The 25,036-nt window shown below is 37.2% G+C and overlaps 1 protein-coding gene across 1 annotated transcript; it reads right to left on the minus strand.

Moving 5' to 3' along the window:
* Positions 1 to 923: 923 nt before the first annotated feature.
* Positions 924 to 2,087, minus strand: LOC149217891 (NAC domain-containing protein 6-like). The gene is made up of 3 exons (XM_089390400.1): positions 1,898 to 2,087; positions 1,554 to 1,816; positions 924 to 1,409 (listed from the first exon to the last, which is right to left on the minus strand). Exons 1-3 carry the CDS (start codon positions 2,079 to 2,081, stop codon positions 924 to 926), a joined length of 933 nt encoding a protein of 310 aa, XP_089246526.1. The 5' UTR covers positions 2,082 to 2,087.
* Between the last annotated feature and the right edge of the window lie 22,949 nt (positions 2,088 to 25,036).

Consider the following 25,036-nt stretch of genomic DNA (forward strand, 5'->3'; position numbering starts at 1 on the left):
AAGTGTACAGCATATCAGGTAAATAAAAGCATTTTAAGGGTTTTTATTTAACACAATATTTTCTTGATGACGAATTACACTAAAAGGTTCGGACCATCATCAAATACTGATGATGTGATTATTCAGAAACCCAATTCCAAAGGAATAATACTTTCCACTCTCTACACATATGATTTTTCCACCTCTCCTCTTCCAGCATCAGAGGAATACAAAAACCATCATCAAATACTGATGATGTGATTATTCAGAAATCCAATTCCAATTCCAAAGGAATAATACTTTCCACTCTCTACACATGATTTTTCCACCTCTCCTCTTCCAGCATCAGAGGAATACATATTTTGTTGACAAATGATAGCTTTAGCAAAAGCATAAAACTAAGTATAACGGTTTTGTCTGGCCTTTGGCCTTTCCAAAATGTTTTGTGCTGAACTCTTCACAGATATGAGTTACAATTACCAAATAACAATATTGCAAAAAAAACTTTCAATTGAATAATAACATAGACACTTCACAAACAACTTTCAATAACATCTGATATGTATCAATCAATGAACAAGAAAAACCTTTTAATTCCACTTCATCAAGAAAATATTCACAACTATGACTGTTCTTGGGCACTCCCAATAATTACCTCCTTTATAAAGACATTAAATCCATGAAAAAATATTGCATACAAATTTACATTAAAAAATACAAGCTGCATACTTTTTATAATAAGTTGTAAACCATAATTCAATGGTACTCATCCTATGACTCGTAATACCTTTCCATAAACAAACAAGCTAATAGTCGTTTACAACACACACAAACTGCCTACCATTTATAATAAGTTATAAATCATAATTCGCACTCATCTTATGACTCTTAAAACCTATCCATAAATGAACAAGCTAATATTTATTTACAGCACACTCAAATAACTAAATGAAACTGGGAGTGGATGTTGGAGCTGTACTTCCCATATTCATTACCATTGTTTCTTCACGAAACGTTATCGTCCCTGGACATTCAAATTCAAATGAACTAGCTTCAATGTTCATTTTACAAAACCTTGTCGATCTCAGACACTCAGATTGACTGGCTTCTTTGTTCATATTGCTAACGTGAGAAAAAAAACCACCCTTCTGATCCTCCAATTGAGGAGCTTCGTTGTACATTTTAGGAACATTGGAATACGATACGCCCTTTTCATTCTCATTATAATTTGATGGTGGAACTTTGGCCTCTGTCATTGGGATTGACTGGGATGAGCAGGCAAGGTTGATTGAATGAAAGTTCTTCTTTTCACATTCATCACCAGTTAAAGCAACCCAGTTTTCTTTCTCAAAGCGATCAGGTTTTGCTCGTTGTTCCATCAATTTCTGCGATGCTGCTTTTCTATATATGCGACATACGACCATATCCATCTTTTTCTGCACATGCCAACTTACATTGTTTCATTATCTTTGTAGCAACAAAAGCAAAGTACTTCATAACTTGGCTGGCTGAGAATTTTGTGTGTATTTTAACCATGTATAAATAACATATAATTAAAAGATGTAACGGATCACCTTGGGCAGGGACGATGTCAAATCTGGCATCCTATACTCGTTCATGATCCACTCAGACCTTTTCCCAAGTGGGGCTTTTCCTTTATAAAACACAAGAGTTTTCTTGAGACCGATGCACTGAAGCAGCTCGTCGCGAATTGCTCTCTCAGAACCCGTGGCCTTCCAGTAACCTGACACTGTTAATCTGGTAGGCCGAGCGCATTTCTTGCTCTTTCTTGGGACAAAGAAGAACCATTGTCTCTCCCCAACGTCATTAGCCAAACCTGCAATAATATGAATACATATATAATTGTGTGAAAAATCATCCTAAAATTCAAGCCATGGAAGAAGCAGACAGAAAGTACCTGGCAGCTCCCATGGATCATACTGGTACATGTCCAGGGTCGGTATAATTATATCGAAATTGAGTTGGTGACCGCCCTGGACTCGTTTCTTGAGATAGAAACCCACTAATTCCTCTTCAGTGGGATAGAATCTGAAGCCTGGGATGACAGTTAATTCTCCTTTTACTGCCCCATCATTGTACATCTCTTCCAAAACGGCCATCAGAGCTCTTTTGTATAACAAAATAAGCTATGTAAATTGCCTCCACATGTTCTGTATATATACAGAGATTTCATACAAAGCTGATCTAAAGCGTTGACAACGACGACTTCATACAAATGGTGTCCACATGTTCCCATGTGTACAGAGATTGCACTAAAGCATTGACGACGACTATGGGTAGAAATTTAAGAAAGAAATGAAAGGAGAAGGAGAAAAAGTTCCACACGCATAGGGATGCGATCAATTTAAGAAATAATTTAAGAAGGAAATGAAAGGAGAAGGAGAAAAAGTTCCACACGCATAGGGATGCGGTCAATATAAGAAAGAATATTTCGCTTAGAGGGTTTTTAATTTCTGTTACTCCGCGTAATCACAGCGCAAGACAATGTAAATTTATTTTGTCATCATATCTACGAAATTTCGATGAAGTTACCCTGTAGGACAATTATCATATACGTATCTAGTACGTTAAATTAGCATACCTGGACACAGGCCAACAGAAACACCTAGATGAACTTACCATACCCAGCCATGCAAATGCCTAAATGGATTGGGGTTTTAGATTTGAATTATGTTGATTTGTGAGTGGTATAATTTAATTTTATCTGGCAAACAATATTTTTAAAGTTTCGATTAATGTTTTAATAATTTTTACAGTTTCGATTAATGTTTTCATAATTTTTACGTGTCATATATTTAATTGTGATGAAAATTTTCATGATTTTTGTGAGTCATTATTTCAAGTTTTATGTATATTAGTTTATACGAAACAATTATGTTCTTATTGTATTTTGTGAGTCATTATTTCAAGTGTTATGTATATTAGCTTATATGAAACAATTATGTTATTATTGTATTCTTTGTGGTGTATTATTAAATTCATTAGATGACTATAGATTCAATGAAGTTTATTTAGCTTGTTTTATATAATTTTTTAAGTTAGGTTTCATTTTGATTCAATAGGCAATTTTGGTTTTATAGGTGTATCAAAGGAATTATTGGGTTTTTTAATTTTTTTTACACACCATTTATAAAAGTGAACGTTTTTTATTGACATTTTATTTGGTCATGGTTGTTGAAGCCATTCAACAATCATTAATACCTATTTAACCATCAACATGTAATCATTAATACTTATTTAACCATCAACATGTACTTTTGGCAATTTTCCCTCTCACTACTAGTGATATCTCTTCCTTCATGGACATGGAAAATGTAGTTAAGCAAGTATCACATGGGATTGATACTAGCAATGGCAGTGGTGGTCCGAAGAATGATGTAACATCAAAAATTTAATATGGTGTGTATGAAGGCTAAGGTGGTCTTCTTAGTTGGCTCATAGTTCAAAGCAGGTCTCATTAGGTTTTTCTAACATAACAGATGACATGTTCTATATTATTAAGGTCATTCTAAACTAACACAATAGTCATGGCTACAACAAATGATGAGAGGTAGAGGGTGTAGTCCTTATTATGGTCAGGGAGGCTTATTAATGGTGTTTGTGACAACACATCTTTGAAAACCTCAAATGATTATTGAGCTTGTTGGTCCCATTGTAATTGGATACCCTATAGGAGAAGATGGAGAAAACCATGAGGACATCTGGCATAATCAAGAGAAAAGTAATGAAAGAAATTGACCTTACCTTGTAGGCTTTGTAACTGCTTTAAAGTTTTGGGCGGTGGGATTTTGCAGATGGATTGTACTTTTAGTGGGTCAACCCTAATACCTTGTTGGGAAATGATAAATCCCAGCGTTCTCGCAACATTAACATAGAAGACACACTTGAGAGGTTTCAAGCGTAGGTTGTATTATCGACATCCCTAAAATATAATGCGAAGATCTTCAATATGATCTAAGTGCTTTTTGGATTGAATAGTGAGGTTATCCAAATAGGCGAGTATAACATGAGCCAGATCATGAAAATTGTTGTTCATAGCTTATTGAGAAGTGGTTCTAGAAGTTTTAAGGCTAAAGGGAATAACGCGATTTGTAAAGGTACCGCAGGGAGTAGTGAAAGTTGTTTTCTACTGATCAGTATGGTGTATATGAATTTGATTATATCCTGAAAGGTTTTCCATAAAGGAAAAGGATTCGTGCCCATCATAAGCATCTATAACTTGATCAATAAAGGGTGTTGGATAATTATCCTTAGGGTAGACCTTGTTCAAATTATGGAAATCAGTACAAACACGTCTGGTGCCCTATTTTTCATGATGGGTACAAGGTTGGAAACAAAATATGTGTAGGCGATGGGGTAATTGAAATCGACCTTATGTAGCTTGTCATTTTCAAGTTTGATTTATTTCACTTTGGATGGATTGAGAGGGAGTTGCATTTGCCTAATAGGGTAGGTATCAAGCCAAATTTCAATGTCGTGTTCTAGATTGGTAGGGATGATGCTACACATTCCAAAATATGACTAAGAAAAATGTCCCTAAATTATTGGAAGAGGGCTTTGTGTGAGGCAACTTCTTTAGGTGAACATGCTTCCCCCAACATGATCTCTTTAACAATGTTGGGATTGGTTGAGATATCTACCTTAATGGTAGGTTAGATATTAAGCATGTTCCCTTCTTTAAAATCATTTGGAACTTGTATGAGATGCTTGGACCAATCTACATGGCCTACAGGCATGAAATCATTGGTTTTATCTATGTAGATGGTGTGAACGGAATCAACCTTAGGGGTTAATGATTTTCTGGGAGGAAGAAAGAGTGATGATGCATGGAATCCCATGGACACTTTGGCTCCATCATGGCCTTCAAAATATCTTCATTAGGATGCAAAAGGATAAAATATGGGGATGGAGATGTCGATAGGTCATGAGGGATTGGTTGGCACATGGAAGTGCTAGTTGAAAAGCAGGGGTATGATATCATATTTTTTGAAGTAGGACTTAGAAGTGTGGAAAATGCATAAATAGGTTGGGTCCATGCAGTTGTCCATGGTGCAACATTTGCAATGGGAAAAGTAATCTCAACATCGTGGAATGGTGAGTAGACAACATTAATAATTGTTCATATGGAAGAAGAAATTCAAAGTAAATATGGTGTTGTGTGTCATCAACACTAGGTGGTAGGAGTATCTCTCACATGTGTAGAGGAGAGATGCAACGGGCTGGTGTCTGTTTACTAAGGATTGTTCTTAAACTAGTAGAATGGTATGATGTACCATATCAATTATGGCCTTAAAAGATAAGTGAAGAAGAACAAGTGATTCTACATTATTGTGTCGCAAAGCAACCCATGCTTCCTAAACCTAGGGATATAGGAGTAATTACGTGTATGATGTGCATATTATGCTCAAATGGTAGATCGGCATTGATTGCATGATGAGTTTGCTTTACATGTAGATGGTGCAACTAGAAAAGAAGCATGAAGAATACTCAAAAGTTCTCTTAGGGCTAGACACTAGTTAATCAAGCAGTTTAGCCCACGAGATAAGGTGTATGACTGAGTTAGCTTATGAGTCAAAGTGTGTTGTTTTAACTTCTTCTTATTTCCAATAGATAGTAATGCAGAATGAGAGCCATGATTGTAAAGAACACTTGGGCATGCTACTCATTTGCTTTCTTTATAGAAGATATAGTAAATGGTTTGAGGTGTATCATCTACATCAGTAGTGGGGGGAATTGATGGTGTTGCCATATTATCTTAGTCAAATGCAACCAATGCATCCCAATATTTACATATTTTAGGACAATGAGGGTTGTAATTCCCATATTGTGTACATATGGCACAAGCGTGGTTGGCACGCAAACCCTTATTAAAAGGTGTAGTTGTTTTCTCGTCCTTGGACGAAGAGGATGAATATGGTGTTGGAGGGTGTGAAGTACTTTCAATTCTTCCAATGAGTGGCATTGATCGCTAGGGTGTCCCATTACATCACATAGGATGCATGGGGGAAGTACCCTTGAAGAAGAGATTTTATCTTGGTCTTTTTTCTTGGCTGTTCTCATGTCCCTTCTCGATGTAGGTTTTGGTGTTTCTGCAAGTGGAGTGACAACCATATGCATAGTGGATAAAACATGACTTGTTTCCTAGTATATTTATTGTGGAGAGAGGTGCCAGGTACCAAATTGGTAAAGCAAGTGCCATGCTAGGAAAAGTGAGTGTGCCCATCACCTGATATGAAACAAATCTAATTAAGGGATATAGGAAAGGAGTTTGAGTGATAATGTATGGCAAAAACTGGGTCTCACTCATCATTGTACTCAGGGGTTCCTGTGTTGGTTGGGCATCATGAGGTTGTGTGTGTTATAAGGTCATAACAACACATATAGAGGAAATAGAAGAAGTTGTAATCATAAGAGGCCCCCCTGCATATGGGCCAAGGAGAGAAAAGTTTTTGAATATTGATCATCTAACCTTATTTAAGGCTAGGGCCAATTACTTTTGGGACCCAAAAAAGGGTAATACTATTCAATGGGAGGAAGAGGTCCTCATCTCATAATCTGTCAACTGGTAAGTGGTAATGATTATCCAGTTATGTGGGAAGGTCATGGTGTGGAAAACTTGCAATGCCACAACATTCATGGTATACATGTAACTTCATCCAAAAAATATCTTGTAATCAAGAGTGGCATTAAGGACTTCAATATCAATGCGAATTATCTTTCTAGCAACCTCAACTAGGATATTTTGAAAGAGTACAATAGGAAACGATGGGAAATCATCATATTCCCTAAATGTGATGGAGGAATTAGTGTGTTCGGGGGAACCTAAATTCTGCCAAACTAATTTTGACATTATACAGGTCAATGCCCCCTCATCAATAATGCACCAGTGAATAGTGACATTTTAGATGGTCATTGTTATTTGAAATATGACTATTCATGGTAATCACAGTTCTAGGTTGTCTAAATCAAATGTTATTAATCATGAATCGAAGGGATCAATAGTGCCTAATGTGGAAAGAAAGGCTTTCTATGAGTTAGACAGTTTTGAAGAACGTTCAAAGTGGACATGGTTGATGGAGATTGTGCAAGGTCATCTACATTTCTATAGTTGTATGACACCGTTGAATTATGGGTTGCGCGATGCACTGGTCCCTTAACAATTTTAGAAATTGATTCAATGGGGGATCGTGGTATGGTCAAAGGTGGTATGGTTACCATGGCGGCCATTTCTTCAAAAGGAAAATATTTAGATTATGGAGGGGTTGCATAATCACAAAAATGTGTCTAAAGTAATATATCTACTACTTACATATTGATATCATGACTAGCAATGTCACTAGAATTGCCCCTAGCCTAATTTAGGTAAACGGGGAGACCAATCTCATGCTAAGTAGCTACAACTCCTTCATGGGGAAATGGATTTTGTACTATAGTGCCATGTTGATTAGTTCCCCCCTTCCCCCTAGCCTATGTCATATGTTTCAACTCTGTGATTTAAGGGAAATGATGGGTATAATGTTCGTACTCTCTGAAAATGGCACAAGTGTTATAAGTCTAAAGACTATTGTTCTTTTCTTGTTTTTGTGGATTGTTAGTACCCTGGTTCTATTTTTGGTTTGGATTGGGGGGATTTCCCCTAGTCATTGTGTTCATTTGTTATTGTTGTGGTGGGTTCCCTCCCTGTCCTTGGTTTCCATTCTATTTTTTCTTTCCTCACTTCTTATTAGCATGTGATTGGTTTGCAGTGTTGAGTTTTTCAAATGACTATTCTTGCTAAGGGAATGAAGTTTGAACAAAATTATCCCTCGCATTCTACTAATGTGGAGGATTACTTTATGGTGCTCTTGTTAAAGGAAAGTAGGGATTCCCTTGGGTAGGGTTCGTGAAAATGGGTTGGGAGGTTGACATGCATTTCAAAGTTTGTGTTGGGTACTGATTTCCTTGCATGAGGGTGTTATGAGAGGGTGTAGGTTGGTTGGGATAATATCCAACATTAGATGGCATTGGTGATGTTGATGTACGAGTGAATGATGAGAATGATGGTGGGGCACCATGTTTATTCCTAAGATATGAAAGAGGGTTTCTAAGTTGGGTTTGGGTAAGGTTCCCAATCAACCCATCAACAACGTTCAATTCCCATGGTTTATCCTAAGTGAACTACTGCAAGCGAGGAGCATTAGGATTGACAGAGTAGAGGTAACTTGACTATGGGTAAATGAGATCAAATTGTTGAGCCTTTTTGGTAGCCTCTTCTTTATTTTGCGGCAAGGTGGTTGCTACAATATTTGCAATAATAGGCAAAGTGATTTCAAAAAGAAATCCAAAAGAAGTGCAGTGGAGACATCCAATTTACAAAGGCTACAACATTTACACTGTTCATGGACATGGTCTAATATGTGTCTGGAGGTAGTCTGTTGAAAACAGCTTAAATTTCAAACCCTATGTCATGAAAAAATAGGAGTTAGAAGAAGGTGAGGAAATATTTATCTAAAAACTCAATTGTTCGTTGGGATCTTGCAGCTTCGCTAACATACCATTTTGTGGCGGGGCCTATGACGGTGCATTGAAATAGTGTTAGTTGAACTAAGTCCTTAATAATGTTATTTTGATGAACACCATAAATGAAATGTCATAACATAGTTGGCTAGGTCATATCCTTGTTTACGTTAGAACTTGAGAATTTCTAATGGTAACTTGGTTAGCGTTTTCGACCATTGAGGATCATGCACAATGGGGTCATTTGTGAGTTTCAAGAGATCCAAAGGGTTCAATGAATCTAAAAATGATATTATCCTTGGCTAGGTATGTGGTGGCAGTGGTGATGTGGGAAGTGGTGGAGTGTTGGTGTTATCCATTGTAGTATGAACTTATGGTGTGGCATTAGTAGTGGCACCTTGAAGGCTGGTTCTATTGTTACCTTGAGAGGAACTAGTTCTTAACAAAGTAGCACCAATGATGGATGTGCCTACCAAAGTAGATAAATGTTGTCACCTATGGAAAGATGGTGACAAATCATGTACTCCACCTAGTAAGGGTGGGAGGCCTTGTAGACGCCTAGATTAGCAGGAAACCCTTGAGTCCCCTATGTTTACCTAATAAGTGTGTGCAAATAATATGAGAGGGGGTCTTTTAGCAAATCAAATTATTCACATACATAAGGAAAAGATTAAAATAAATGGTTAGTTTTCCATTTTAAACTCTTTAAAGTGTGAAAAAATAAACAAAAATGTTTGTGAGGTTTTATGTATGATAAGAAATACTAAAATACCTAGTGTCCTTCCACTCAATCAATAAATGGGACTTGTGAAGCCTTTTACAAGGGTACTAGGGCCACATCTCATAAGTACTAGCGATATTTCCAGCAGTCGAAAAATAAATCAAGGTATGGAATAGGGTTATAACGAGGGGTACTATGGCCACATATCAAAGAAATTGGCAATGCTTCTAACATCCATTTGAAATCACCTCCAAGTGCAAGTGCTCTTACACCCACCACCTATAGGGGAAGAATACCTAATATTTGACCACAAAGTTACCTACACCGAGAGGGGATGAGAGAATCTCAACTTCTGGTTATCAACTTTGGAACAAGATTCCCTACAAAGCATCAAGAGATACAAGGGGACCCATGATAATATATCATCTAATCCTTGCCCCTTCATGGGTTTATTCTCATCACCATATTTTTAAAACTGGGTTATGTAGGATTTCAACTTCCCTAACAAGAAATTTTTTATGTTTTGAATGAAAACAACCATGGTGGCTTATGGGATGCCTACCCTCGTGGTCCTAACCTAAAATATAAATTATTTTGTGAACCCTGTGTGGAATATAGTTTGTTCAAGTTAGCGTTTCTTTTAAATGGTCTTAATTTTCTTACGATGTGCCAAAATGTAAATTCAATTAAACTAAGTATAATTGTTGCAACATAGCGTACCCTTTTCATAAATTTTAAAATAATTTAGTGTGTGATGTGATTGTTTGTGCAAGGTGAATGGTGAACATATAAAGTGTTTGAATTGCAACAATGTGGATATGTGGTGATCCATTACAAATCCCCCTATTTACACTATGTGATGTTGTTCCTTGTGAAAATAAAAAGATGTATGAATAATGGGTCGCTTACTTTTCCTAATTATGCTAGGTGGGCATATAGGATATAGGAAATTTAGTGCTTTGAGAAACTTTTCGGATCCCCACAGGTTCACCAAATGGTGCAAGGGGGAGAGCCTACTCTCTTTCTTACTAACACCAACTCCTGGTCCCAAAAATGAAATTGTTTTTAACATAAGAAATGATGGGTGGATAAGGGGCCACTTAATTCCTTCCTAGTTAAGCTATGTGTGAATTTCCAATTAACAAGGAGGTGGTAGGTAGTATTTTATAACCTTTTTAGATCCCCCATAGGATATCCAAAATGGTGTTATGGAGGGAGAACCTACTCTTATTCTTAATCACATTACACCTACTCCTAAAATATAAACTTTTAAAGCTAAAGATAAGCATAAAAATACTCTACTATGATGGTTACTAAAGAAAAATTAAAACCTATCTAGCATGTAAAAAATTTGCAAGAGTGTAGCAAGGTTAGTAAAGGCTATCAAATAATCAAGAAAAAGGAAATTACAATGAGAAGCATGGTTCTCTATAAGTCTCACAAATAGTTTTGCAAAATTCACCAGGGTGACCCAAAAAATTAAAAACGGAGGCTTTAAGGTTGCGGGTAAGTCCAAGAGAAACTTGTAAAGCCACACAAAAAATTAAGTCACTAAACCAAATGGAAAAACACTTAGCAAAGGTCTTCAATCAACCAATAAGATAGAAAAATGAATGTAGTGGGGTCGCCAAATTGTGTGTTGATTTTGGTATCACAAGTGCCCCAAATTCTCTTATCTCGCAACAAGTTGAATCCCAAAAGAAGTTATAGAAACAATGGATGATATTAGTGATCAAATATGAGCCAAAAATTCATTTAATTAGATGGAAATGATGCATGAATCAAAACTAAACTACATGACTTAAAACAAGCATATGAAACAAAACAAGTCAACAAAGTAATGGAAAAAGCATCCTCATTATTAAATGGTTGTAGTAGAAGAGTTACAAGTGGACTTTAAAGACATTTGAAGAGATATTTGAGAAATGGTGCTCAGTGGATCTCAACAAGGATTTCCTTATCAATTTCTTTTGTAAGATATTTCTCTCTCAAAGAAGAAAAGAAGAAACTATATCAATGGTGGAATACTCTTAGCATTGGAATGCTTGATTCCTTGGAGAAATTTTGGCAGCATAACAATGCATATTTGCTTCTCTTTTTTGGCTCTAGATAACCTTTGATTTATAAATATTTTGAGCCACTCTCTCCCTTATTTGGCTCATAAATGAGATAGACACAAGAGGGTTGCTTGGTGCCTACCACCAACCTTCAATTAAGGCTTCTTGATCTGCATGGTTCTATTGGTTAACCCTTCCATGTCTAGGGATAACGTTTAATTAACAAATGCATCCCAAAGTTGTTGAATATGTTTTATGCAACCCTCTTAGCTATCAAATTAAAATCCACGATGGTGTGTCAAATTGTCATTAGAGTACCTGCAAGGGTTAATTTTTTTTAATAAACTGTAGGAGGACCTTTAAATTTTTTTCCTTCATAATTTTTTCAGCTATAAATGTGCCATATATGCATATTTCTTACTGAACCTAAATTTCATATGTTGTGTACAAATTTGTGGAAAACAATTGCATTATAACACTCAATTTTTACTCAACTCAACCCACTCACACTTTGAGTCTTTAATAGTCTCATCCCATACACAAAGTTAGCTTCTAACGCTCTGAGCCTTCTCAACACACTCTTCAAGCACATGTATCATTTCTCCATATTGATCTGAACACACCAATGGGGAAGAAACTCTCACACTCATCTCAATAGCATTTTCTTCAGCTTTGTTACACATGGCTCAAATTTGAACCTCATTTACTCTCACAACTCTCACAAGGCTCTAGGATGCACTTCATTAATTCATTCACAGCTCAAGGAGGTACTTCCTTTTCACTTACATTGCTCAAGGAGAGACTTTTGTACCACACACAAGGTGTGAAGTTGAAATTTTTGAACAATTTCAATAAGCCTTGATTTCTACCTTTAATCCCTCAAGGAATGTTTTGGCACACTGTCTTGTCCTCCAATCTTCAACTGGAAAAATAGCCAATTTCATTAATCACACTACCATTTATTATCTCCACACCTAAATTACTATGGGTATAATACAAATTTCTTACTCCTGGTAATGTTACAACGTTTATAGTATCAAAAAAAGACAAATTCATGCTCATGCATTTCGTTCTAACTATCCTATAACTGAATCCAACACCGAGAACACCAAATTTCATTATATCACATCTTTAAACTCTAGTGCCTTAGTGCGTGAAACTATGAGTGAGGACCAACTACCTACGTGAAGAGACCTTGTCTTCATTAAGGTTTAAATGCCTACACGCTCTTAAAATTTAGTTCTTGAGATTTATGTGCCTGAGGGGCTAGAACCACACCTTTCCACCCAACATACTTATACAATTGACCCAAAATACCTTTAAGATTTTTCTGGTTCATGCAAAAAAAATCAGTAACACAGGAAATGGATTACAAACAGGACCCTCTACTGGGAATCCAAACTAATTTCCACATCATATTCTACCATCATGACTTCCATGTGTCAGTCTCTTTGTGGTGCTATGTGTCATATGGAAATAGGCCACTTGAAAACTCCAAAATTGCTTGCCACATGCTACCTGTATGGGGTGTGCTAATTCATCACTCTGTTATGTCACTACCACCTATATTCCACATGTGCTCTTATCATTGGACCACACTATATTTATTGTTACACCATCATCAGTTATCTGTCAACTATTGCAGTATGGGAGGGGGGTCCCAAATTTCATGCTTTTCAACGATTTCCTTTGTTCATTTAAATTGCCAAAGGAGCGAGAGATTACTGTCGTATGTTGTTTTCCATCAACCAATGAAAACTCCATATCCATATAGGAATTTCCATCTGTCTCTACGCTCATTACACCAACATTATTTGTCCTAAACTTGGCACAACATGATGTGAAATTTCCTGTAAACAACTAGAAGTTTTCTCATCTCTCAAACTCTATCTATGACATGACTATGGAAACATATCCAACTCTATAACCTCTTCAACTAAACTTTTTCGTGGCATGTTAATGTGTCCTCTGAATCTCATTCCATGCCATGTGTCAATTTATGAGTGGTGCCACATGTCATTTGGATGTAGCCCACTTCGCCCCATGAAAACATTGAATATGCATGCCATGTGTCACCTACCATGTCATGCCACATATCATCCTACTTAGTTGTCTTGCCAACTAGCTTCCACATAATTCTCATCATCCGATATGATTGTTCCATCTATCAACTTCCATGTCCCCATGTGTATGGATTAAATGTCCCATGGTCCTATGTTTTTCACTAAAATCCTTTATTAAATTTTTCGTCTTGGGAAACCAATTCACAAAACCTACGACAAACATAAGTTTTTTTTTCCCACTCTCTCTTAAGCACACCAAAATCTCCCCAAGGTTCTTGCCTTCATCTTGGTGTGCAATGCAATGTCCATCCATTGACAAGTAAATACCCACCCCATGAGTTTTTCAACCACGTCTCCCAACCAAAGTCTTCTCTAACAAAAAAAATCATGGCATGACATTAATTTAATAGTTAGATAATGGGGAAAATGCTCATCATGTGCCTTCTATTAGCCTCAAGAATCGTACAGTTGTGGAACCTTTCCAAACTTAAAACCTTCGTAGCTTTTGATCCCTTAGTAGTTTTCCAATGTGCCATACACCATTTGAAAATTCTTTCTAAGGACCATCCAACCATGTAATTTGTAGGATCACCTTAGGTGACCTTTTGCAACCAAAATCCCTTCATAGATATAATCTCCATCCTTTCCTTAGCTAGGAATAAGTGCCCATTAGTATTCTATCATAGCAGCTACAGCCACCGTCCAAAATGTTTCCTATGCTTTAATTTTGGAGCCTTCCTTTTTGTTGACATACCTTTAACAATAGTAAAGTATTCATGATATGATCAAGACTTATTATATCCTTGTGTTTCGTTGTTTTCATACCTAACTGATCTTTTGAGTCATAAGATATCCTTCTAACTTGATCCCGTAGTAGTTTTGGGATTACCTCCAGAAACTGCACAATCCATGAGGGAAATCTAGCCTTGATGATGGAAATTGCACAATCCTGACAGGTAGCTTAGCCTTGAGCTTTTGAATTACATAGCCATGGATGGTAGCCCAAGACTAAGGTCAAAAAATGTGCAATCGACTCCTTCAGCTCAGAAACCGCGCAATGCAATGAGCCAGAAAGTTGCCCAGTTCCCTAAAATTGTGCAATCTTTCTTGGCAATGTGCATGGAAACTTTCTTGAAAAGGAAAAAAAAGCGAAAAAATAAATCCCAGGAAAGTATGGATTCATCATTAGTTTCTTGAAGGTGGCACAATCCCTAATTTTAGAAATTTTTCGCCAAGTGTCACTGTTTCCTTGATTTTAGGCATGCACGTCATAAACCCCTATCCACCAAAATCTTTTTAATCTAGAGCTCATTTTTACATTCAATCTTGGGGATATAGAATTCCCGAGGAGATCAAGGAATCTTCGATGGAGTTGTCGTCGCTTTTTTGGTTCAGTTTTGCTTTTGTCGTCTTATGCCGCTTTTTCTATCACTTTATGTCATTTCACTTCTATGAGTGATCTTTGTCTTGATTCTCTTTATGGTTGCTGGAATTTTAACTTGTATTAGCTTGTAGAAGTGTTTTTTTAGTTTTTCGTTTTCCTTTTGTAAGTTTCGCATTGATTTTCTTGTTTTTCACAACATTGATCATTGTTTCAGTGACGCTCCTCACACAATTGTTTTTCCTTCCATTCATTAATTTGATGCACTTGATTCACATTGATCCATCCAAACTTAGTAATATATATGTTTTAAATTTCATTATCTTTCAGATCTATTTGTTTCCCACACTTCCACCAAGAAGATGGGGACTTTCCCTTTGCCACTTTTCACCCTTCCCAGTGGGCCATCACGCAATCTAGAAGCTCAATCTAAGGCTTGGCCTCTGAGATTTCATAGTGCAGAGTATGGGTTGGCCCAACTACGCATTGCACATTCCAAGGCTCATTCTGCCCCTTAACCACTGAGACTGTGCAATGCACAGTCTCTCCCAGTCACTACCCAGGCTGGAATATGCATTGCGCAGTCTCAAGCCTCAAGTTGCACCTTGGATATTGGGATTGTGTAGTGTGTAGTTCTCACAACTAGTATCCCTCACCTCCTCATAAAAATTGTGCAATTTTTCTCACTAGTCACTGGTTTTCTAGTTGATCTTACTGTGAAGATAGATTTGTAAAAGCTAATGTTTGCTTTCCATGAGTGCCTTTTCTGTCCCACAGGTACCACATTTGTTGAGCACTTCTCTCTAGTAGTCACTATTACCATGGCACCCAAGAGAACTACTTCAAAATATACCACTGATAAGAGTACTAGGGAAGTAGTTGAGAAAACGCCAATAAAATGGGTAGTGTATTCAGACACTCAACTGTATGTAGAAAAGGAGTCAGATCTTACATGGGAGAAAGTAAATGAAGCTTTTTCATCAAATGACTCCACATAAAATCTACATGATAGGTAGGGATACATTAATGTGCCACTTTCCTGAGTGAGAAACATTCATGGATTCACTCTTCTATGCCACCAACAACTATATGGGCACAAAGGATGTCATTAAGAGTTGGGTGAAGGAGTCAACAAAGTTTTGACATAAACTCACCAACACATATAAGGCAAGGTCTCTCAAGAGGGCATATCACCAACTGATCATCTTAGCTTGTTGAGCCCACAGTTAGAAGAGCACAAAAGCTTTTCGAGAAGGGTGGGCAATCTTTCTGAACTAGGTTGTGAACAATGGAAGTTGCTCAATTGGTCATATTTGTTGGCTCAATAGTTAAAGATCGATGTAGGTAACACCCTGAATTCTCCCAAGGGTGGGCAAGCGAGATTGTATATGTTTTCATATTTACTGGATGCAATCTATGAATATCACATATTCCCTATTATGAACTAGGCTTGGTCACCTCAAGACCTTGTCGTGCACATCCACTGCAAGATGTTCTCGAATTTCAACCATCGAGGGGTTATGGAGAAGCTAATTGACCACTTCCTCATTATGCTATACAGGATGATATTTGAGGAAGAACCACCTTGCATGTCACCTGTGGAAATGGAGGAAATATCAGAGATTGTAGATTAGTTTGCCTCATGAGATGATAACTTCCTTAAAGTGTTTGGTGGAGAGAAGCCAACACATATTTTGCAAATATATGCCATCGACAAGCTTTTCATACAAGAAGCGTCATATCATCTCACAACAGGTACGTCAGCTGCTTTGCACAAGAAGAAGAAGGACATTCACCAACTCTTCCTATGAAAATTGGATTGTACGAGATAAAGAACTTCAAAGTCACTAATACCAAAGGAGAGGTGATAGAGAAGTTTTCATTTGGTACTTAAGACTTTAATCCATACGATCCTTGTGGTATTTGCAAGAACCACTATGCGAGAATCCACTTTCAGTGGCTCAGCAAGATATTTCATTGCCAGGAGGGGGATCCATGGAAGAATTTCTATAATTCCTCCAAGACCTGTGATTCGGTCAGTTTTGCAAGAACTTGACAGGTGTCTCCACAGAAAGAAGTTACTCTAGAAGAAGTGCCAAAAAAAGGGAGAAACCCCGCATAGGATAAGGGAAAGAGAAAGTTTTCTCATAGTAAAGGGGAAGAAAGAAGCTGCAAAGATGAAAACAGATCATGTTATTATGAAAGTAGATTTAGTAGTAAAGGTAAAGAGGAAACAAAGGATGCAGAGAGTAGAATGGAAGAAGAGGGAATAGTAGAGGAAAATGGAGGAAGAAAAGAAGAAGCAAGAATAATAAGAGAAGCAGAAGAAGGAAGAAGAAGAAAGGAAACATGTAGTAGCAGAAGAAACAACATGGAAAAAAGTTAAAGAGTAAGAAAAAGACCAACAACTAGTAGAGGAGGAGGCTGGATAGATGCAGGATGAGGAGCTTTCTCAGCAGATTAAAAATTTGATAGAGATCAATGACACAGAGGCGGAACAGGAGATGAAGAATCAGTATGTTGACGTGATGCCTATCACATAAGAGATCACTATTCACTCTCCACCACCTCTAGTAGCAGAGTCAGTTCTAGGTGACGCAGGGGAAGTTGTTCATATTGACGATGATCTAGTTATGGACAAGTACAATTTGTTGTAAGATGAACTCCAGAAGAATAATGCACAAGCACATAAGAAGTATTTTTTGGATGATCTCACATCTTCTGATTTTATGAGTCAAAGGGTAATTGTGTCTAACACCAAGAGAGATCTATAAGTCATTCCCTCAACTAACTTGGCCTTCTTAGGTGCAAAAAAGATAAAGACTCATTGTCCGATGGCCAAGAATAAGAAATTGTCAAATAACATGCAGGCTTCTAGGCAAGAGGTTGAACAACTTCGCGCAACATCTCAAAACACAACTTCCACATAGGTCTTGCTAGAGGAAGTGAAGGCAATGATACTTAATGAAGTATCGACGGTTGGGGAGACATGTGGGATCTCTATGAGGAGTTCTTTTAACATGCATAAGGAAGTTATCCACATGCATCACTTGCAATAGGAATGCAAAGACTTTGTCAAAACTCTCAGAAATGTGCAAGTTTCAATTGTTGTCATGCATGAATGGAAAATGTGATACAAAGGGGCACCGCTTGAATTGGGTAACAAAATTAAGCCATAGGCAGAGCTGGAGAAATCAAGAGTGCATATGTTGATCCAGAACAAGAGACAACTCACCTCATTCATTGGTAACATTCAGACCTCATACGCATGGATATATAATAGTCTAGATTTACTAGTGAAGACCCACATGATCCCATCATTGGTTCACACACTGAGGCCAAACCTAGGAACCATGTCAGAAAGGAGATAGAGGAATACTGGGGGCATATGAGAGAAATTTCCACCAAGGGGGACTTAGAGGTGAATAGATAGAACATGAACAACTAAATTGGTGGCCATGTCCAAGTGCAAACAATGTTGATCATGCTTCAAAAGGAAGTGGAAACTGGTTCCAAGTCATTGAACCCAAATTCCATGGAGGCTAGAGTCCAATTCCAGCCAGACACTATCACACGTTTTTGGGACGTCATCGCACAATACCAAGATTGGCACCTCTACATGATTGACAAACATCAAGTGGAAATTACTGAGCTAGAGTTTCCCCAAAATCAAGCATCATATTATTTTTTCCTCTTAGGTTGTATAGCTGGATCTACCCTATTTTTTCTTATATGGGTATGGATGTAAATTGTAATATTATTTGTAATTAATTTGTAAGTGGAATTCCAAGTGTCAATATTACAATGTGAAGAGTCATGATGTAATGTAATGAGTTATTTTGTAAAGAATTTGAAGAGTCATGAAGGTAGTTGAAAGGTCACCAAGGGGAGTTGAAGAATCACCCCCTAGTGTTCTAAATAGAACCTCATAACTCATGTAAAGAGCTTTAGTGAGCCAAGATTTTTGCTAGGCTTAGGCTTAGAAAGAGCTTGGGAGTTGTTTGAGAGCCTTTGATTCTCCATATCGTAGAGGAAGTATGTCCCTTTGGAGGAGAAGGTGTTGTTGACTTCATGTTCCACTATTGGGGCTACTATTCCATCAATGGTGTATGTATGATTGGAACTTTCACTTAGTAAAAGCTCAGAGCTAGCACATTTTCATGCATGTGTTGTAAATGTAGTAGGAATATTCTTTTTATATTTGCAATGTATTTTATTTGACTTACGCTTATGCTTATGAACTATTTCATTTTCATTGGTATGAATCATGTTTAATGTGTGTTGTTGCATTAATTCATCACTATTAAATTGTGTACCATTTCACATATTATCTTGTCATTTCCTTATGCTCTTGTGTTCCTTTCAAGATGCGTACTACTATTGGATTTTAAGGGGCTCACTTATTCTCCCTTCTGCATGGCAGAACCTTCATGCATCACACTTAACTCTCTACAAGTTCACACACTTGTTCTTAGCAAAGTCACTATACATAACTCTATGTGTATTTGCATCCAAGGAATATGATTAACACCCACTGCATCAACAATCAGGTCGTAGTACTGGATGGGACTCCTACACCAAATGGTGTGAGGCCCAATTAGGACTTCATATCAGGGAGATCCCTTGAATGTTGGCGATTCCAACACCATCAACATTTCTATCCCTAGAAGGAAGGCCAGATGACAAGATGAGCCCATCAAGTCTGTTTGAAATTTCTGAACTCATTAATGGATTTCTCTTATATCTTAGCCCTGCCATGTTTTTCTAAAACCTCAAAAATAAAATTGCTAGTGGAAATCATTAATGACTTGTCCAATATGAAATACAATGGTGAGGGTGAAATAACCTTCTTTGAGCACACCACTCATTTTCTTAAATTCTACACGAAGCACGATATTCATGGGGAGGAAGCTTCTTGTAGTTTTTTCACTCTTACGTTCGAAGGGCGTGTAAGGCAATGGTATTACACATTTCCTATTGCTTCCATACACTCTTTCGAACATCTTTCCACATAAATTTATCACGCCTTTGATAGGTATGATTATAAATATGTGTTTAAGAAAATTATGTGATTGTGAAAAGTGCCTAATGAATCTCCTGATGATTTTCACGATCATTTTATTCTTTTTTTCATTTAATTTTCTAAAGATCATTTTGTTTGGCCTTTAATGAAAGAGAAATTCAATTTTCTTGTTCACATTTCAATGAATCCGTATGAATATGAATCTTTCGAAATCCTCCCAACATACCTTGGTATTGGAGCTTCTAAACTTGCGATAGATGAGGTTGTTTTCCCAAGTAACTCTTTGTCCCCTTCTGATAAGAAAACTAAAGTTTTGCAGGTTGAGGTGGGAGAAATTGAGAATTCATTCATCGATTTAACACCATATTCTCACACCCCACATACTCAGAATTCTAGTGCAAGTTTGGACTTCGAATCTGATGTTTGCGATGAAGTGTTATCTACTCATCCTCTGTTCCTTTGGTCCTTCGGCTTGTGAGTTGCTGTGTTCAACCATTTCGAATTTTCCCTTGATATTCATGAGGATCAAGTTCTGGATGGAGTTAGTGTTCCACAGAAAACTTGTGATATCATTTATGATGACTATGTGTGGGAATCCACATCTGAACAAGAATCTATGATCAAGGTTGATTTTTCTCCTTCCGGACCTCTTCCCCATTATCTTGAAATTTTGTGCGATTTTGTCACTCATATTGAATCTTGTGAAAATTTAGTTTCTGATGATATTATTACCTCTGATCCTTTTCATAACTCATGGGATGCCATTTTTTCATTCGAATGCGAAGAGGAAAAATATTCTCTTTTAAATCTCCCCAATCTATCATCTCATCATTATGAAGAATTAAAGGGTGAGAATTCTTGTTTTCCATCTTACCCTCTTTATGATTCGTCAGATCATGACGATGCCTCTGTTTTTTATCTTGGACTTTCTAATCGTGGATATCGTGATATTTTCACTGATTCATCTGATCATGATCCTGATTTTTCTGTTGTTGATTTTTGTAAGCCACCGGTCTTCGATGATCTACCTTATGATGTTTTGTAACTTCCACAAGTTGTCAAGGCACATCAACCCTAGATGATGGTGATTTCAGGTTCTTGTATTCTTGAGGGCAGATCCAATTTTGATTAGAACAATGATGTATCTTCTAAGGCTCCTCATCACTCTATCGCAGATATTGAAAATCATTCTCTCCCACATCACATCCTCCATCTGCATTACATGAGCCTATCGCTCAATCATTAGAGGAGTCATACTTGGCTACCATGGTTGAAAAATGAATTTTTTTTCTTTCTTTATGTTTGCGTAGTTCAAAGTTCAAAAGTTTGTTCCTTTTTGCATTTGACTCACAGTTTGTCTAAACACCAAAATGCATTCACAAATTACCTAGCATATGCATTTATTTCATACTTTTCTGCATGTGTTCCCAAACTTTGAACGTCTTGGTACGCATTGTGTTATCTTTCGTGTTTATGTCTATGTTTGAATATATGTCTTGATATGAATTCCCTCACTTACATAGGCCAAATGATGCATCGGTGGTTACATTGGAAATATCATTTTAGGTAGGTCTGTCCTATCCTCTCTTAGTTTTGGAGTAGGAGTAGTTTGTCTCTTTCATTGTTCTATGTTTCTTTGATTTACTTTCTTCCTTACTCCTTTTCTGTCTTTCCATTTCTTTTGAGTCATAGAATAGCTTCCACACGAGATCGTGTTTGGTTTCTTTAGTAAGCATGGTGAAGTTCATGAGGAAGTTGTGCTACTATCAATGCTTGGTTATATGTTTATTCTCTCTCTTTGCATGAATCTTACATTCTTGTATTCGCTGATACTTTAATGGAAAATACATTCTCTTTCAGAGAAAACCATGCTGAAATGATTATGCTTGAACCTATAACTAGTATCGCCTACTCTAATCAATATTTTATTCTCATTTAATCCTTGTCAATTAAGTCTAGTAGAGTAAGGAGGGGAGTAAAATTTTAACAAGTGTGCCATAGGTATAGATAAATATCCTTCTCTGATGGGATAACCTCTCCTTTTCTCAATAAGTTGGGATCTCTCTTCCGCCTCGTTAAATCAATAAGTTCCTATGCAAAATTCTATGAACAAAATGAAAAAAATGAAAACAAAAGTAAAGTAAAGGTGAAATAAGAGAAAGTATTCTTGTGTAGAGAGGTGAAGCAAGCAACTTTGTTGGGGTACTGTCTAGGCTTGTTGGCAACAGACCAATGTTTGTGTTCCTAAAGTGACTCCGTTGAGGTACTATCTAGGCTTGCTGGTAGCAGAGCAACACTAGAGATGAAAACTAAGACTCTTGACTTTTCTTTTCACTTGTGTATCTATATATTCCTTATCCCCAATCAAAATAACTTAGTTTGACTTGGCTTGGTTAAGTGTGTCCTTGATGAAGAGAATGGTAGGACTGTATCTTTAACGAAAGTGAAGTAAATAAGCTATGATAATCGATCAACTGAACAAGACTTAGTAAAGAGTTTGACATGTTTTGCATGAGACAAGACCCATATAGAGTGTTGGAATCCTACCAGTGTGTTGCCAAGTGTTGTAGTGGCTACAACCACCCTCCAAAAAAAATTTATGCTTTGATTTTGGAGCCTTGCTTTTTGTTTACATAAGCTTACCTTTGACTGTCGTCAAGTATTCGGGATCTGATCAAGATTTACTCTATGTTTGTGTTTTCTTGTTTTCATACTTAAATGATCTTTTGTGTGACAAGCTAGGCTTCTAACATGATCCCACAGCAGTTATGGGCTTGCCTCCAGAAATTGTGCAATCCATGAGGGAAAGCTAGACTTGATGGTGGAAATTACGCATGAAGCTCATCCTTGAGCTTGAGAAATACGTTGTAATGGATGGCATCATAGTACTAAGGTCAGAAACTGCACAATTCACTCCTTGAGCTAAAAAAATGTGCAATGCACTGAGCCCAAAAGTTACACAGTTCCCTAGAATTGAGAAATATTTCCTAGTAGTGTGCTTGGAAAGTTTCTCAGAAAAGAAAAAAAGAAAAAAATGAAAAGGAAATCCATAAAAAGTAGGTATTCATTAATAGTTTCATCAATGTGGCACGATCCCTATTTTTAAAAATTTATGCCAACTATCACCTTTTCCTTGATTTTAGGCACAGGCATCATAAATTCCAAACCGCCAAAATATATTTAATAGACACCTCTAGAGCTGATATGAATATTCGATCTTGTAGCTATAGCATTCCTGAGGAGATCAAGGAACCTTCAATGGAGTTGTCATAGCTTTTCTAGGTGTTTTTTTTCTTTTGTTGTCTTTTGCCACTTTTTCTATTGCTTTTTGTCATTTCTCTTTTATGAGTGTTGTACTCCTTGTTTCTCATCATGGTTCTTGGTTTTTTAACTTTTATTATCTTGTTTAAGTTTTGTTTCAGTTTTTCATTTGCCTTTCATAAGTGTCACATTGATTTTCTTGTTTTGCACACCGATGATCGCCGTTTCAACGACTCTCCTCACACATTTATTTTTCCTTCCATTTCTTAAGTTTTTGAACTTGATTCACATTGATCCATCTATACGTAGTCATATATATGTTTTAACTTTCATTATCTTTCAGATCTGCTTATTTCCCACACTTCCAGCGGGCACATTTGCACTTTCCATTAGCCAATTTTCACCTTGTCCAACTGGGAATTGTGGAATCTAGAAGCACAAGTTGAGGCTTGGCCTTTGATACTGTGTAATGCATAGTACAGGTTGGCCCAATTATGCATTGTGCATTTCTAGGGCTCAAACCGCCCCTTGTAGTCACTGCCCAAGATCAACTGCGCATTGTGAAGTCTCAAGCCTCAACCTACACCTTGGTTGCTCGGATTGTGTAATGCATAGTTCCCATAGCCAGTCTCCGTCACTTGCTCAGAAAAATTACACAATTTTTCTCACTAGTGCGCCAATTTCCTCACTAATCTTGCTTCGAAGATAGATTTGCAAAAGCTAATGTTTTCTTTCCATGAGTACATTTTATGTCCCATAGGTACCATAGTTCTTGAGAAATTCTCTCCAGTAGTCACTATCACCATGGCACCCAAGCGAAGTGCTTCAAAAGATACAACTAAAAGCAGTACCAGGGAAGCAGTTGAGAAAACACTAGTAAACTTGCTATTATACTCGGACACTCAATTGTATACAGAAAAGGACTCAAATCTTACATGGAAGAAAGTAAATGAAGCTTTTTCAGCAAAGGACTTCACAACAAATCTAGAGGACTAGTAGGTAAGCATTAATGTCCAAAGATCAAGGCTACACAAGGTTGCGTGCATATATCGAGTCTTCCCATGTGAAAATGTCATTAGCTAGATTGTCTCACATATTGATGTGAAGACCATGACTTAGAGCAGTGCCATCAAACAGAGGCTTGCTACTTTTCTGGCAGCAAATTACTGACATATTTACCATTTTCCTAAGCTAGAAACACTCATGGATTCACTCTTCTATGCCACCAACAACTATATGGGCCTGAAGGATGTTGTTAAGAGTTGGGTGAAGGATCCATCAAATTTTTTTACAGACACCCACCAACACATATAAGACAAGGTATCTAAGGAGGGCCTATATGTTGTTGATCATCCTTTCTTACAAAATCCACTATCAGCAAAGCACATAAGCTTTTCTGGAAGGGTGGGAAATCTTTATGAACAAGGTTGTGAACAATGGGAAGTCGCTCAACTCGTAAGATTTGTTTGCTTGAAAATTAAAGATCCATCTAGGTAACTCCTTGAATCCTCCCAAGGGTGGGCAAGTGAGATTCTATATGTCTGCATATTTACTGGATGCAATATGTGCACATAATGCATTCCTTGGTATGAATTGGGCTTGGTCACCTCGAGACCTTTCCGTGCACATCCACTACAAGATTCTCTCAGATTGCAGCCATCGAGGGGTTATGGAGAAGCTAATTGACCACTTCCTCATTCCATTATATAGGATGATCTTTGAGGAAGAACCACCTTGGATGTCGCCTCCTATAATTGAGGCAACATCATAGATCACATATTGGTTTGCATCACTAGATGGCACCTTCCTTAGAGTGTTCAGCAGAGAGAAGACACTGCATGTTTTTCCGAGATATGCCACAAACAATCTCGTCATGGAAGAAATTTAATATCATCTCGCCACAGGGTTGTCAACTTCTTTTCACAGGAATAAGAAATCACCTTAGCTAACTCTTCCTACAAAAATTGGATTGTACGTGATAAATAACATGAAAGTCATGGATATCAAAGGAAAGGCCATAGAGAAGTTTACATT

Source organism: Pinus tabuliformis, chromosome 1_1 (assembly GCF_031772625.1).
Source record: "Pinus tabuliformis cultivar Carrire ecotype Pingquan chromosome 1_1, CPIR1, whole genome shotgun sequence".
Lineage (NCBI taxonomy): Eukaryota > Viridiplantae > Streptophyta > Pinopsida > Pinales > Pinaceae > Pinus > Pinus tabuliformis.